The sequence below is a fragment of the Myxocyprinus asiaticus genome, chromosome 37 (assembly GCF_019703515.2).
Source record: "Myxocyprinus asiaticus isolate MX2 ecotype Aquarium Trade chromosome 37, UBuf_Myxa_2, whole genome shotgun sequence".
Taxonomy (NCBI): Eukaryota; Metazoa; Chordata; class Actinopteri; order Cypriniformes; family Catostomidae; genus Myxocyprinus; species Myxocyprinus asiaticus.
Window position 1 is genome coordinate 4932380 of NC_059380.1, and position 17280 is coordinate 4949659.

The following is a 17280-nucleotide window of genomic DNA, read 5'->3' on the forward strand; positions in this document are numbered from 1 at the left end:
TGCCTCAATTCGGCGTGGCATGGAGGTGATCAGTTTGTGGCACTGCTGAGGTGGTATGGAAGCCCAGGTTTCTTTGACAGTGGCCTTCAGCTCATCTGCATTTTTTGGTCTCTTGTTTCTCATTTTCCTCTTGACAATACCCCATAGATTCTCTATGGGGTTCAGGTCTGATGAGTTTGCTGGCCAGTCAAGCACACCAACACCATGGTCATTTAACCAACTTTTGGTGCTTTTGGCAGTGTGGGCAGGTGCCAAATCCTGCTGGAAAATGAAATCAGCATCTTTAAAAAGCTGGTCAGCAGAAGGAAGCATGAAGTGCTCCAAAATTTCTTGGTAAATGGGTGCAGTGACTTTGGTTTTCAAAAAACACAAATGGACCAACACCAGCAGATGACATTGCACCCCAAATCATCACAGACTGTGGAAACTTAACACTGGACTTCAAGCAACTTGGGCTATGAGCTTCTCCACCCTTCCTCCAGACTCTAGGACCTTGGTTTCCAAATGAAATACAAAACTTGCTCTCATCTGAAAAGAGGACTTTGGACCACTGGGCAACAGTCCAGTTCTTCTTCTCCTTAGCCCAGGTAAGACGCCTCTGATGTTGTCTGTGGTTCAGGAGTGGCTTAACAAGAGGAATACGACAACTGTAGCCAAATTCCTTGACACGTCTGTATGTGGTGGCTCTTGATGCCTTGACCCCATCCTCAGTCCATTCCTTGTGAAGTTCACCCAAATCCTTGAATCGATTTTGCTTGACAATCATAAGGCTGCGGTTCTCTCGGTTGGTTGTGCATCTTTTTCTTCCACACTTTTTCCTTCCACTCAACTTTCTGTTAACATGCTTGGATACAGCACTCTGTGAACAGCCAGCTTCTTTGGCAATGAATGTTTGTGGCTTACCCTCCTTGTGAAGGGTGTCAATGATTGTCTTCTGGACAACTGTCAGATCAGCAGTCTTCCCCATGATTGTGTAGCCTAGTGAACCAAACTGAGAGACCATTTTGAAGGCTCAGGAAACCTTTGCAGGTGTTTTGATTTGATTAGCTGATTGGCATGTCACCATATTCTAATTTTTTGAGATCGTGAATTGGTGGGTTTTTGTTAAATGTGAGCCAAAATCATCACAATTAAAAGAACCAAAGACTTAAACTACTTCAGTCTGTGTGCACTGAATTTATTTAATACACGAGTTTCACAATTTGAGTTGAATTACTGAAATAAATGAACTTTTCCACGACATTCTAATTTATTGAGATGCACCTGTACTGCTTTGGCATGCAGTGTAAAACAGGAGTAAAACAGGCTTGAAGGATGTTTGCACTTGCAAGTAGGGCTGGGCGATATGTCTTAAAAATTATATCTCAATATTTTTCAGCCTATTCGATATATATCTCGATAATTATGTATTTGCTCTAAAATGGCTCAAAAGTTTTTTTATTGTTTTATTTTTTATCATCATTTCATCCAGACAGCCAAGTAGATTATATATCTTAAAGACATTAAATAAAAATCTAATAATTAGTTTTTCATTAAATAAACACAAGGGAGAATGCAATTCAATCATATCAATGCAATCAATACAATTATACATAGTAGCTTAATAAAAAGCATTTTTTACCTTCAAATGTTTTTACTGTGCAAAGCTTCTTCACTGACTTATTTTTGAAACCCCAGTTGAACATTGCATAATACTAAATTATTACTGTGGGACACATCAGGTTGATTATTATAATATAATGCTGAATTATCATTATTATTCTGATTATTAGATTTGCGTTACACAAAAGTAATATATTTCTGACCTGTTTACAGATTTGTATAATAACTTGTAACTGTTACTATTGTTTGAAATTGCATGAAAGCTTGAACCTGCATTACTTTGATTTCACAACGCATGTGAACTGATCTGAGAGCGCCGTCACTGGTTTGTTCTGAATCACACACAGACCATTTATCTGTCTTTAAATCACAACCCTTTGTGGAATAATAATCACACATGACCAACTTGCCATATTGATGTTATTTTGATTAATTGTGCAGCCCTGAAGGATTGTGAAATTAGTCTACTGATGCGCTCTTTATGAAACTTAATGGCCAAATGAAAGCACATTAAAATCATTGCGATATTCACGTTATTGGCCAATTTTACATCATCAGTTAATATCATGATTAATATCATTAATATTCAATATATCGCCTAGCGCTACTTGCAAGCATAGCCTACACATCGGCATTTGTGTACTTGTGTAAAGTATGTTAATGGCTTTCGACTAGAACACAAGAACATCACATGGCTTGATCTTGAATCACTTAGTGTTTCTGCAACTAGTAATGACTATTTGTGGGATAGAATAGGATAGCACAGGATATTTTATTCATCCTCTGCTGACCCTTTTCACCCGTTTCCACCTTATTTAGCAGTGTAAATCTGCTTTTTTTCATTTTCTGCTATACAAATTCAACCCGCTATAGTTTACTTCGGCGTTCCAAACCTGGAAATGTGAAAAGAGGCCATTCTAAGAGGCCACGCTCACAGATGACCTCAAATGACACCTATATCTATCCTTTGCTTTGACCTTATTAAACCAGAGTCGCTCTGATGTTCTCCACTGTCCTGATTTCAGGGCCTGCTGGAGCTGCAACATGTCTGGCAGCATGAGTTTTAATCCCACAGTTCCAATCTGCCAAAAAAATGCCTCATCCAATCAGTGCTGTGTCCGCCCTGGTGGTCTTGAAATGGAAATGAGTGACAGCATGCCCAGAGCATGTGGCACTCATATCGGGACAGGGGAATATTAAACACCCCAATGGCCATCTTGTTGTGTGTGTCTCGCTTTTTCACACACACACCAGTTCCTCATTACAGCTTTGGGTTTTCGCTCAACAGACAGATTTATCTAGCCGTTTGGGTATCCGTTTGACAGTGTTAACAAGGTTTGCACCCTGAATAGTTGTATAAATATATGAAATGTGTACTTTTGACTACCTATGTGCCTCATTACTGTGGTTTTATTTGTTATGACACACAAAATGTGCAGAGCCTGTCACAAATATTCTTATGCTGGCCATACACATGACAACACTGTACCTTTAAGATCGGTGTAATGGTACCTCCCAGCTGCACTGAGATGTGTGTGTGTGTGTGTGTGTGTGTGTGTATACAAGTCTGATTCCACTAGTGGAAAAAAAAGGTGAGAAATGGACATACACAACTTTTTTTTTTATTTATTTTTTATTTTATTTTTTTTACATTTGGTATGTTACCCTTTTGTTTTAATGCCAGTGTGGATTTTAGTTGGCAAGAACCAGATGATCATGTTATCCAGAATAAGTTGAGAATTTTGCAATGAGCATCTTGTGTGCTTCAATGAAAGCAAGAAAATCTGACCTTTTGTACAAAGGACTTTGTCAACATGGTCAATGTTGGAACTTTTAAAAACTTGACAACATTGGCCCTCAAAACAGAACCAATTCTCCAAGTTACACCTGGACACAGTTTTTCTTGGTTGTTGGCAGATATGATGTTCCAAGTTTCTTGAAGAACTCGCCACAGTTCCTCTATCTATATCGGCTGTTTTTATTTTTTTTAATTTTTTTTTGCACAGTACTGTATATATAGTTTATAATACCTGTATATTAATATAATTTGTAGACTGTCTCTCTTTGGTTGTGTCACATCTTACTAGTTTTCAGCAGTAAGTTCCTTCCTTAAATTTTGAGGACTGACAACCGAAATTTGAGAGCGAGTTTGGTTGATATGAGAAGCTGTATGAACGGAACTGTAGACCACAACTAGTTGTCTTTCAAGGCTTTGACATACAGTATGTTTGACAGAAGTGCATGCTTCGCAGGTTTTTATTTTGTTTGTCAATCACTGATATTAGGGCTGTCAACTTCTCTCAAGCTATATAAAAAATGGACGGGTGCTGTAAGGTTGTACAGCATGACAAAACTTCAGTTAAGTGTTTGTGTGGAGGAGGGAACACAAAAAACAAATTACAAAAAAAATATGACCAGATATGACCACATATCTGAGATGATGAAAGCAACAGGAGAGTCTCGAAATGCAGAACAGTTTAGAATGAAAATTAATTTGTTGCTTTTGGTCCACGTCTATTTGATTTGGAGCCATCAATATGCTATGTGCTTATAAAAAATAGATCCAAACCTGTTAGCAAATACTGTCAATCCATTGTGTTTGGTTGCATATTAACCACTAGTTCATTCTTTGAGAACTTCCTGATCAATTTGCCTCCTTTAAACTAAACATGAAGCCAGAATGTCGCAAATTGCTATCTATATATGGAAATGTTGCAGGTATATACAGTAGGTAAGCATCGATGCGTCTCTCTGAATCCTCATTTTCAGAGCGTGGTAGTGCTTAGAGGTCACGATCGGATTAAGCGATTGAATGTCTTTGTGAACATGTGTGCGTCTATCCTCAGGCAGCAGAAAGTGATGCAGGAGTGCTCTATAAATAACCACAGCTTGGTTAGGCCCGGGGGATGGGGTGCCATTCTGCTGAAGTGAGCTGAATGAAGGTAAGGAGCAGGCCAGGTCCTTCAGTTGGAACCGCACCAGACGGTGTGCATTGTTTACACTCTGTAGGGATGCCACACTCGTTCCTACCATTGTGGGTTGCACCCCTCTTGAACCCCTTTTGATCCTGTTTGCCTGCTTGGCTGCTCTTCTAAGACATGGCACTGATCAAAGCTGACTGATTGAAGATTAAAAATCCCTGCTTAAAAGCCAACACTCATCCACATGGATACATACTTGTACTGTATGTTGGGTTTGGGCTACCAGTCCCTAGCTTGGGATGCTGGTGTACTGGTTAACCCACCAACTTTTCCATTCAGAGGCAATATTAGATTTGATTTTCAGGGGCGTTTTATTGGGGTATATTTTTTAAAACCAAAAAGAAAATACATGTTGTCATTGACTTTTATGTCAAAGACTTAAATCAATGAAATTTCTGAGCCTGGTCAAATGTACGAGGACTGAGAAAACTGAGATGGTTCTCATCCACCCAGACACTGTTCTCCTCTCCAGTTTTTAGATGGCAGCTGTTAGACTAGCCTGTCTTCATTGTAATTTATCTGGTTTCCTGTTGTCTGGCTGTCTCTCTCCTCATTCACATACCCGAGGTAGTTGTCAAGACAACAGGGCGGACAGTCGTGCGTGATGGATGCCTTTCTGCATGGGAGTTCAGGTCCATTAGGCCCAAATGTACAAGAAATTTCCTGGGTCTGATCACACCCCGCCAAAAGACCAGCTTAGACCGGCATGAATTTCTGAGTTTTGTTCGTTAGTGCTGGTCTGACGCTGGTTGAGCTGATGGACCACCAAAATGTTCAGCTGCCTTCTATCACAGTGGTTCTCAACCTTTTAGACTAAAAGATCCCCATTGTCTGTGACTATTTATAAAATACATAGAAAATGAATTAACCACTAACAAAAGCCTTTATCGACCAAAATCAAAGAACAGTGCCTCTACGTGTATTTCCTCAGTTAATTCGGCATGACTTCAAGAACTTTAACACTAAAACTTATAGTTCATACAAAATTACTTTGTTTAACCATTGACCCACAACACTTATTTAGTTTAATAATTTTAACCACTAATAGTTCTAAACATAAATAACTAATATTGGCAATATATTAATTAATTTTCTGACACAATGCCTGTTGTGCCAAATAAATTTGACTTTTTTTTCTTTTTTTGTTGTTAAAGGGAGCTGTTGAATTTAAAGTTGTACCTTGATTCTTAGCTTCTTTTTTTTTCTAGAGCTCGAAATCTTTAAAAATAAAACTACTTCAAACTCTGTTTCATCCATGTTAAATCTGTTGCAAGATGATAATTCTCACAATGATAATTCATTTGTTTACTTTTTTCTTTCAATTCAAATTTTTGCAATTCAGTTGTACACCATTCTTTTCTCACCATGATCTTGACGTTGTCATTATCATCCTCATCTATTGTCATGATGACAAAGTGGGTGGAGGTGTCTATTTTTCTGGAGAGGCCCATTTTATGATTCTATTCATCAGAGAGAATGTCAGCACCTTTATTCTGCCTCTCCAACTCATCATGTAGCGTACGCTCACTACTTATCGAATTGTTTTCATATGTGCTTTAATAAACACAAGCACCCTCTCATTTCATAATGCATGTAAACAGAGCAAGTCCCTCACCTTGTGTCTCTCTGCAATTATAGATTCACATTTTTCTTCAGATCAGTGTATCCATTAAAGATTAAAAAAAGGCTTGAAGTACAAAATTTAAAAAAAAAAAAAAATAATATATATATATATATATATTGAGGGCCTACAGTATGTGTACTTGCTTGTTTTGATTATTGTGGGGGTTACCTCACTCCACCCCAATCCCACCTGGAATCTACACCCCTGCTTTTAGCGACTGACCTTTCAACATCACCAGCTCTTGTAAACCTGTAGCAAAGTGTAGCATGGCCCCCATTGCAGCCACAACCTCGCATGCTTACAAGACAGCCAGATAGCCAGAGTAATCTTCATGTTCAAAGTGCAATGCCGAAGTGTTCCTTAAATGCTTTTTAAGTGGTGTCACTTAAAAAAGCCTTGGGTTGACTCAGCAAAAATATGAGCACTTCACTGACCTGTTTTTGGCTCTCACAAGCACTTGTTGTCTGTGATGTGTGTTGAGCAAGTGTCATCTATATAAGACATATTCAGTATGCATAGAATGTAACGTTTTAGACGTCTTGGTTCTGGAAGTACTCTTACCAATTATTATTATTATTTTTTTTTTCATAGGGATTTCATAAAATCCTTCAACCAGCTCCGTGAGGAATCACAACTTTACAAATTTTCATTTGAATCAAAAAAGTATTTGAAAATCGACAAAAAGACAAAATGGTACAAGGCTGTGTTCTTAGTGTCTTTAATGAGGGAATGAACTACAATCCCATGAAGCATTCTAAATGACATAACCGAATTAAAAACGATTGAAAAATATATAGCTGTTGATTTAAAGTTCTTGATTATAAGTGTAGAACATCATATGCTATTATCAGTGTTGGGTAATGCTACTTTAAACGTAACTCGCTAGAATATTGCGTGACTCTTTAAAAAAGTAACTTAATTAATTAAAATTAACTTTTTATGGACAGTAAAGTGTTACGTTACTTTTGCGTTATTTTTGCATTACTTTTTTCTCACCGCCACTCTCTCTTCTGCTATGATATGCATTCCATACAAATAAGCCATGCATTGCATACAAGAGACATTACAGGTCATGCTAGCTACTGTACAACACTCATGTCAAAACAACAAAGTAAACAGACAGATATTTAGAAGAAGGTCTTCATGTCATATTTATAATAAATACTCGATAACAGGAATATGCATGATTTTTTTTTTTTCCATTGACATGGCAGCCAACATGAATAATGAAGAATAGGCCTTTATCACACTTGCACGTTCGCAGAGCGGAATCTTCACTTAGTAGCATAAAACAAATTCCGCTACAGTCTGTTTCAATGGCAGTGTCCAGAGTGCAGAATTATTATGGCCTATTTTATGTACGATTAATCTCAAATACTTAATCTAAACAGACAAACCTCACCTTACAATCATTACCCAGGGATAATGAAGTAAAGAAAAACGATGTCATGTTGTTTTATTATTTTAAACAGGATGTATGTGAGCAGGGACCACTTCACAGAGTATAAGTACATTTTTTTTATTAGAGGAGTGCAAGAATATAATACAAACAAGAGTACATTTACACTTTAAAGAGCATTAGAACAAGACAAGGGTATACTGTAAGTCACACATTTTTTTTATTATATTCACAAACGGGAGATGAGCATGCTGCAGTAGTGAAAACAACAACATTAAAACACTTAAATGCGGTCTCTTCGGACTTGAGCAAAATTATCCTCTGGGAGTTGGCTGAACAGCGCGCGCAGCTCCTCGTGAACTGGGAAAACTTTGCGCTGATAATCGCCTTGCTCAGATACTATTATACATTAAAGTGGTAGATAACACATGTTGAATTGCTGAGTTACTCCAAAGAAATGATTAAATGGCTGATGTTTACTGCTAAGTGCATCCAAGTTGGCTTAATTTATTTAGAAAAACTGCGATCGTCCATAGACAGATTGGTGGGCGGATGTTTTGGTTACGCTACTATTTGGAGCCGGATGTGATAAAGGCCTATAACCACTGTCTTACCTAAAGCAGTAAAGTCCAACACTTGAACCTGCATCATATCTGTCATCATGTGTTGTGCCCATTGACAATGACAAATTGAGATGTTTTTCAGAAGTCAGGATAAAATTCAGTGGGGAATGTCAACCTAACATGTTCAAGGAATAAGTCTGATGAATAAATGAATATTTTTCACTCAAGTCATCTCAGTGCAAGCTTGTTTTGAGTTGATCCACGGTGCGTACTGCTTACAGACTACTGCAAACATGTATGGTGATACAACTTGAATGGAATAGTTTTTAATGCTACCAAAATGTCATAAAAACGGTATGTTTCATAAATCAGATTACTTGTTTATTATTAAACAAAAATGTTGAAAATTCTAAGAAATTAAGACATTTTGTCTGAGTACACAAACCATGTAATATGTTGCTCACAACCGCTGATCCAGAGTCAGCTTTTCTCATCCCATTCTCCCAATTACAGGTTGTTGTATCATGGAGTATTTCACCCTGTGTATCATGTCATGGCCAGTGGAAGGCTAGTCTTATAATTCCTCTGCCTTAACATGTTTACTGATTTTTTAATGTAACATGTATTTACACCTGAATCAATCGCGTTTCACTCAACGGAATGTTGAATGTTAAATGCTTTAACACAGAGCAGTTCTGATGCAAACTGATCCTGGAGAAGTAGTTACGGGCAGCTTTAAAACAAAGAAGTTCGGATGCACAAACAGTCAGCAGTCATTCCACGTTGTACTGTATGTAACTGTATAATCATGCTGTGGCCATGGGAAAACTTCTCCGAGCTTATGCCTGTGCAATATTATACCACAAAATGTGTGTTTACACAAATGCAGCCTACATGAATCAATCACGAGAGTCAAAGTTTCACTTGCCCGAATGAGGACACATTTCTTAACTCTTGCGGTGACTGTCATGACAACGGTAAAGTTTATGATGGCTGCTCATGTAAGCTCCAGTGCACAAAAAAATAAACTGCTGCAAATGACGAGTACAACTGTTTTTACAACATAAATCTCAGGGTGGGCCAAAAGAACACTTGTTGTCCTCTGCCCATCACTGATAAGCATGGCTCATACTCTCTAGAACTACAAAACCCATCATGCGCACACATACTACAACTTCATTGTGCATCTCTGGTAAGCCTCCCACTCTCTAGAACTACAATACCCATCATGCACTACATCTCCTCCCCGAAGTTTGCACACTTTTACTCCTGATTTATCGCAATATGGGGAAAGGAGAGGTGTACAAAAGCAACGCGTGACTTATTTAAAAAGTAACTCAGATATTTTGGTCTAAAATAAAACATATTGCATTACTTTACTCGTTACTCTAAAAAAGTAATCTGATTATGTAACATGCGTTACTTATAACGCATTACCCCCAACACAAATATTGCAAATTTTCAGTAGTCACTAATTTGAGAGTGTGAGGAGGACCACTCGATTGCACCATTCACAGTGCATCATACAAGTGAGCGGTCACTGCTGGGGCACTTTGTTCGACACAGTTCTTTGATTGTTGTGTTTTTTTCATTCAGGATCATGGACAGTGTAGTTCTTTACCAATAATTCCCCAATTAAACAAGTTTTTTTTTTTTTTTTTTTTTTTGTGAAGATGAAACAATGCAGACCGATTGTTTTAAAAGTAGCAAGTGTAACGGGAGCCAGCTGGTGTGTGATAGCTGTGCGGTATGTGTAAACCTACTCCCCTGGCCTCAAGAGGTGCACTAGCGACTGACGCTAGGGGCCTTTAGCTTCCTTGTTAGTGTGCCTGCCTCCCATGCCGGCTGACACGGTTCAAATCCCACTCGGAGTGGGTCGAGCAGAACCAGTTACAGTGGTGCCGTGACCCGGATGTAAGTGAGGTTTGGGGAGGGTGAGTGTAACGGGAGCCAGCTGGTTTGTGATAGCTTGCGTATGTGTAAACCTCACTCCCCTGGCCTAAAGATGCACACTAGCGACCGGCGCTAGGGGCTGTAGCCTTTAGCCTCCTCGTTAGCACACCCACCTCCCATGCCAGCTGACGCTGGTACAAATACAGAGTGAGTCGAGCAGGACCGGTTAAACATGGACCATCGATTAACAACCTCAGAGCTCACAGATGTTCTGTCTTTAAACTTTTATAAGTTATCGTTAAAAATCAATTCCCTTATGGAGAAAACGAATGGAATTTTTATTTCCAGAACCAGACTGCTGTGCTCTGTTGCAGTGAGTATGCAGCAATTTTTGTGAAGTACAGTGAGTGATTTCACATTTCATATTCCCTTAAACCACACTGCTTCAGGTATATAAAAAAATATATAAATTTCTCAAAAAATGCAATAGCTTGTGCGTCTGTAGATATGTATTACAGTATGTACGCATTATCTCATGCTTTTGAACTGTTTTGCCCCTGTATTCTTTGCGGCTATATTTCCTTTCAAAATGGAATTTCAGCAAATTATGACTCATTGTGCCCTGCAGTGGCTGCAAGCATTAAGTGAATCTCTAGAGTCTTATGGGTTATTGAGGCTGCCCCACATCCATTTGTGAGGGTAGCATGAATTGTTTGTTCAAATCCAACCAATTTAACATTGTCGTTGTCGTTCGTAAAACCAATTGCAAATCCACCTTGGACTGATTTACAGCACCAGGAGACAAGATTAAGAGGCGCCAGATAGCATCTCAAGCTTTCGTCGAAAGAAAGACACCTGTCTCGCCAACAATTCCACTGCTTCAAAGCAGGCATTAACACTTCCATTAAAATCTGTCACCCCTCTTTGTGCTCTGAAGAGAAATCGCAATCATTCAAATGCTAAGCGACATCCTCTCCCCAGTGAATATTACCGCAAAAAGAACCACGCTCCATCATTTGCAGAGAACATCAGGGAGGGAAAAAAGAAGCAGAATGAGCCAATGGCTCTTCAGATATCCCTCACCTCTGCAATATGTCTTCACATTTCATTACTTTTCCTGCGGCATAGACGAACAACATGCAGCAAAAATGTCAGTCATCGTTAGCTCACTGCCTTATAGTGCAGTAAATTCCTAATGCCACATAAGTAAGTGTCTCGCTGATTTCATCATGCTTGGCAGGTTTCTGAGAGCTAATTTAAATTCATCTCTTCACAGGCTCTTAAATAATAAACCAATAATAACTTTAAACAGATCAATGGGATAATTTTAAGCATGACGACTAACTTTGCCTTTGGGCATCGTGCTCTAGTACTGTCTCCTTTCATTATTTATGTATATGTGTCTATGGAATATATCCACTTACTTATAAGACATACCTTTGCATTGATGTTTTATTCTTATTTCTTAACAGGTTACTGACGGGGGCACTATTAAGCAGAAGATTTTCACGTACGATGCTATGTTCAATACCAATTACTCCCATATGGAGGATTACCGCCGACGGGAAGACCTGGTATATCAGTCGACAGTCCGGTAAGAGCTGTTAATCATTTGATTGATTTTTTTATATTTTTGTAAATATGATAACTTTCCCCTCCTGCTTCTCAACATCATTTCTTGTCCTATTCTACATTACCATAAACAGAAATGCCTACAGGGACACAGAACGTGCATTATTTTAAAACTATTGGCCTGTGTACACGTTCGACAGACAGACATCTTTTTCTGTTGTGCTACATTTATTTTCATCGTTGCGCCTTGACCGTTACATTTTTTAATTGACAAAATGTGTCAAATTTCTCACACTTTAGATGTTATTCTGAGGATATTGCATTACAAGGGGGGGTCAATGTTGCCATTGAAGTACTAAAAAACCTTCAACAACAGACATTTTCATCAGTAATTGTGTTGGCAAGATTAAAACTTCACCTATAAACCTGACTCATGTTCAGTTCTGTTGGGCTCAATCTAGCTTTTAATGCAAGGATGCATTCCTGTGTGAACGGCCCCTAAAGGCCAGAAATTGGTGATGCATATGATTGGAATCACAAAATGATTCACACTTAAATAAAACATGTGCCGATTAGGAAACTTTATCTCAGTATCCCCTACTTTCTGATTTGTGCATCCACTGAGCCTGTAGCCATTCTTTTCTTTTGGATCCTTAGTTGAAATGTTCTTGTTTCTCATTCAGGAATCTTCGTCTTTAGCCTTCCTTACAGCTGCTTTAGTGTTTCACATGCCCACTGAGGAACAGACGTGTTTCCCAAGTCTTCCCTCTTACCTGAGGCTCAGCTGCAGTCTGAAAGGCAAAGCAAGCCGGAAAAATAGCTACTCTGCTCCTCACCAAAACATACAACTTTCTAGTCAAACTAAAAGCTGGTACAAACTCTTAGATGAAAAGAGAGAGATGAGAAAAACAAGTTTTGATGACTTGTTTAACCTGGTTCAAGACTTGCTGCCCTTTTTATCTTTCTAACTCAGATTGCCATATGTACATAAACTCAATCAGTTTTTCTTAAGTTTTTCTGGTAACAGTTAGAATTAAAGGGATAGTTCACCCAAAATTAATTACTATGTCATGATTTACTATTTATCATGTTGTTTCAAGCCTGTTTGACTTTTTTTCTTCCGCGGAACACAAAAGGAGATGTTAGGCAGAATGTTAGCCTCAGTCACCATTTAATTTCATTGCAGCTTTTATTCCATACAATGAAAGTGAATGGTGACTGATGCTGCATTCACGCCATGACAGAATTACTCAGAAGTTATTCGTTTCTATGGCAACACTCATTACGGCAAAAATGGCAACACTCAAAACAGCAAAAATAATCTAACTTGCTATAACAAAAAATAAAAAAGTGGTAATGTGGTCACGATGCGCAGCGTGGTATAAGTGGTATGTTATTCTGCTTATACCACAGTTACCACACCTTAAGACATCATTCAGGGTTTTATCTCAAGACATTTTCTGGTTTTCTTCCCTAAAACGTTATTGTGAGTGGAGCTACTTTCTTCCACCACGGATCCAGCATCTTGTTTTAATGCAGCCTGAGCCTTCGTTGCTAGTTTGAAAACGTCACTTTAGAACTAGTAGCAGAGCTTGCAATGCTTTACTGGACCACTAACTGGATTATCAATGTTGTATGTGTGTGTGTGTGTGTGTGTGTGTGTGTGTGTGTGTGTGTGTGTGTGTTTGTGTGTTTGTGAGTGAGAAAGAGAAAGAGAGAAACTGAGACAGATTGTGTGTGGGATTACCTGTATTTGATGCGGCTCTTGTCAGCATTAACATCGCTTAGCATTGCATCAAATTGACAAGATGTAAGTTTAAGGATACTTCTCAGCAGTAGCGAGTGTCACCATTGTTGTATATAGCTTTTCAGTTTCTAAACAACTGTTTACAACCCCACTGAGTCACAGCAGTGCGTTGACAGGAAGGCTCTGTTTGTTGCTCGCGCATGTGTGTGTCCATCAGTGTGTGTGAGTGTGAGTGTGAGTGTGAGTGAGAGCACAAGGGCGCTTTTCAACAGAAATTGAAGTAAATGTAGGAAATTATAGACGTTGTTTGTAATTCTTATACAATGTACTTAGCCAGTGTCTTTGTTTTAATTGGTTATTTTGCTGTGGTTGCCTGTACTGCTCTTTTGAACAACTGAAATAATTTGGTGAAGTGATATGGAACCGTTATGTGGTCAAGACCTGGATATACATCATAGCTGTGAGTTTACTGAAAAATAATTGCACACCTTAGAAAGTCTGTCAACCAATCAGAATCAAGCATTCAACAGACCTGTGGTATAATTTAATGTATTGATGAGTTACTTAAAGTTTGAAAACAAAAAGCTTTGTCATCATAACTGCAGAAGTACAGCAGGGGGGGGCTTCGAATATTGTCTTGAACAACAGATTTCCCCCCTATAATCAGCTCGGAACATGCACAAAAGTCTGCAGATTCCTGCTCACTACCATTTTGCTTTGCATCAAAAGTGGGACAGCGTATGTTGTGTATGCATACACATACACACACAGAAACAAACACTTTTACCCAGCAGGAAGTAAATTGACTGTCACAGTATAAGCAGCAGCTGGAATCACCTGTATTGACCTCGCAGTCTCATATAATGCTCAGGAAGGGACACGGCAACTGCTGAGACAGTCAAACTCTTTGTGCAGTCACCCAAGTCAAAATGCGCGCACACACACACACACACACATACACACGTTTTCCATCTTTCTTTCTTTTTTCTCAGACACACACATAAGACACACAAGCAAACACACTTCATAAGTTATTTTCCCTGTAGCCACTAACACAGGCATTCTGTGGGAAACCAAGAGCATCCAGACAGGATATTTCACAGGTATTATCTCTCATTTTCATTCCATAGTGGCAAAAAGCCGCATCAGCAGCAGCGCTGCCACTCTGTTTCAGCTCTCAGTAATATGCCTGTAAATAAACACACAAATGAGGATTGCTTCGGAAAGGGAAATGGAGAGACAGGGTTGACACGAAAATATGCACTGACAAAGCTTTTTGTTCTTTTATTTCATCAATGACAACTAAGAACTGATTAAATCTGATCCGTCATGACAGTTATTCAACCATTTTAATTAAAACATACTGTTGACAAAAATATATAGAGACAACAAAAACACTGTATGATTTACACACCATCATGTTTTCCCAAACCTGTATGACTTTCCGTCTTCTGTGAAACAGAAGGAGATATTAGGAAGAATGTTAGTCTCAATCATCATTCACATGCATTGCATCTTGTTTCCATACAATGGAAGTGAATGGTGACTGAGGCTATCAATCTGCCATCTCCTTTTGTGTTCCACAGAAGAAAGTTATATGTAACTGCTGTGTCCATAGTTGCGTGCTAGTCAGAATGTGTTACTAATGTTGTTGCTGAACGTAATGCAATATCGTAAAACATGAAACATTAATCACAGTCTCCAAAGCGTGAACAACACAGTAACTGAAAAAGTAGCTAGGGATGCACAGATACAAAATTTGTCTGTCGATATCGATATTCAATTATTCAGAACAGCATCTGCTGACACATAGTCTAGTACTAATGCTGAAGATTAATTGATAACTAAATGATTTTAGTGTGATAAAATCGTATAACCTTATTTGGCATACAAAAGAATGTACAACCTCTTTGCCATGACAACGTAACACTGTAAACCCTAAACAACTGTAAAAATGACCATTTAAAAAAACGTGCAGCTCAATAATACATGAGTTTAACTGAAGAATTAAAGGAGCAATATGTAACATTGACATCAAGCATTTAAAATGGGTACTGCAGTCCAAATTCAAAATATTGGAGAGAGTTGTCTCCCCGGCCCCCTCCTCCCCAGACTCGAAGCTCACGCGGGTTGCCAGGTTGAGGACACGCAACAGGAACGAGCAAACTGACAATGGCAAGCGACGAGACTTACACTGTAAGTTGATCAGCTAATGTATCCGTTTGCAATGTTTTTACTGTTTGCAATTATAAACCAGCTCATGTGGAATTTTTATAACTCTGTTAATGTTAGCTAGATGTATTGCTGGCTTCCATGGCTGCAGCACGCTGTGTTTAACCGCTAACTTGTTTCAAATCTGGCAACCCGGGGTGTCAAAATACTATTGGGAAATGCGCAGTGGGCGGGATCACACAGGCCAAAACACAAACAGAAATTCTGGCCTGGAACGGACATTTCAAAGTGGAATATACTGGCTGTAGCATTGTTTTCTGAGAAGCCAATTTTCAACATAGCATCTTTCCTAAATCTCTGATAACATATTATGATGATTGTATGCTTTAGTACAGTAAATATATTACATATTGCACATTTAATGCAAGTGCTTTTATAAAATTCTAAGTGCCACATTTCTTAAACCCTCCAAAAATCGTATCCATTCAGTTCCATTGTAAGTGCCTCAGTGTAATCTCGTTTTTTGCTTTTTCAAAGAAAAGGAGGGATGGTTGTTTTGTGGTAATCAACATTATGCCATAAATGCTGTCAACTTGGCATATTCCTTGCTTTGTTGAGCTTTAAGGTGAATCATCAAATGAGTTGTGTTAAAGGTTTTAAAGGTCATTCCGCCTCGTGGAATTCTAGCTTTGCAAAGCTTACAAATTGCAACTCTGCTGTCATTGTCATCCAATTCAAAGTAATTCAATTCAAGAGACATTTTCTTTCACAAACTGCACGAGTTGTTGACTAATTGTCCGACACATTTTTCTGCCCCATTTTGACAGGAAATAATCGTCCTGGTTATTGACTGTTTTTAAACAATTGGCAGATACCAATGTTTGGCTGATACATCGGTGCTGCAGTACATCTCTAGTTGGAATTAAGTCAGTACACTCTTTATATGCTATTATTTCAGGAGCCCCATTTTTCAAATCAAGGGCTGTTTTCACACATATTGTAGTATAATGTTTTTTTTATATATATATATATATATATATATATATATATATATATATATATATATAAATATTTTATATGTTTGATACATGTTTCAATTCATGTTTACACATTTTTCCAAACATCTGACAGGTTGGTTTTACTTTGTTGCATATTTATACACATTTTCGTCATTTTGTACAGTATCATCAACTAAAGTGCTATTTCTGTCTACTACAACCACGGCTATGTTCACACCGCTGCCTAAATGTTGCCCAGATCTGATTTTTTGCTCAAATCTGATTTGTTTTGTTAGGTTGTTCATAGGGATGACATTTTAAATGTAGCCCTAATCAGACACTGGTCTGAAGAGCCGACACTCCTAAACTGACCCGTAGCGTTCTGTGAGCATGCGTATAACAAACTCATATGTGTCCGCGAGTGATGATGGATAATGTATTTTTATGTAGTCATGTGCCTTCGTATGGTGGAATTGAAATAATCATCGATGTTCAAGTGTAATGTAACCTAAGAGCGAAACACACCATAAAATCAAAAGACAGCAGGATAAATGGCATTATGTAAGTTAAGAAGAGTTATCTGTATTTATTTCATATTTCCATTGACTGGCTTGCATTCGTATTTTGATACAGTTTCAGAAATATGGAAACTGTGTTTTCTGAGCGAGTGACACAAGCAAAGAACGATGTTATATAAATCTACATCTGTATCTTTTCATATGCATATTA

The 17280-nt window shown here is 38.3% G+C and overlaps 1 protein-coding gene across 2 annotated transcripts in view; it reads left to right on the forward strand.

Moving 5' to 3' along the window:
• LOC127427593 (immunoglobulin superfamily member 21-like) overlaps positions 1 to 17280 on the forward strand; it is a 335959-nt gene that overhangs the window by 193837 nt on the left and 124842 nt on the right. For both annotated transcript variants that reach the window (XM_051675268.1, XM_051675269.1), the window contains exon 3: positions 11535 to 11656. In XM_051675268.1, coding sequence (XP_051531228.1) covers positions 11535 to 11656 — 122 coding nt within the window. The remainder of the gene's footprint in view (positions 1 to 11534; positions 11657 to 17280) is intronic.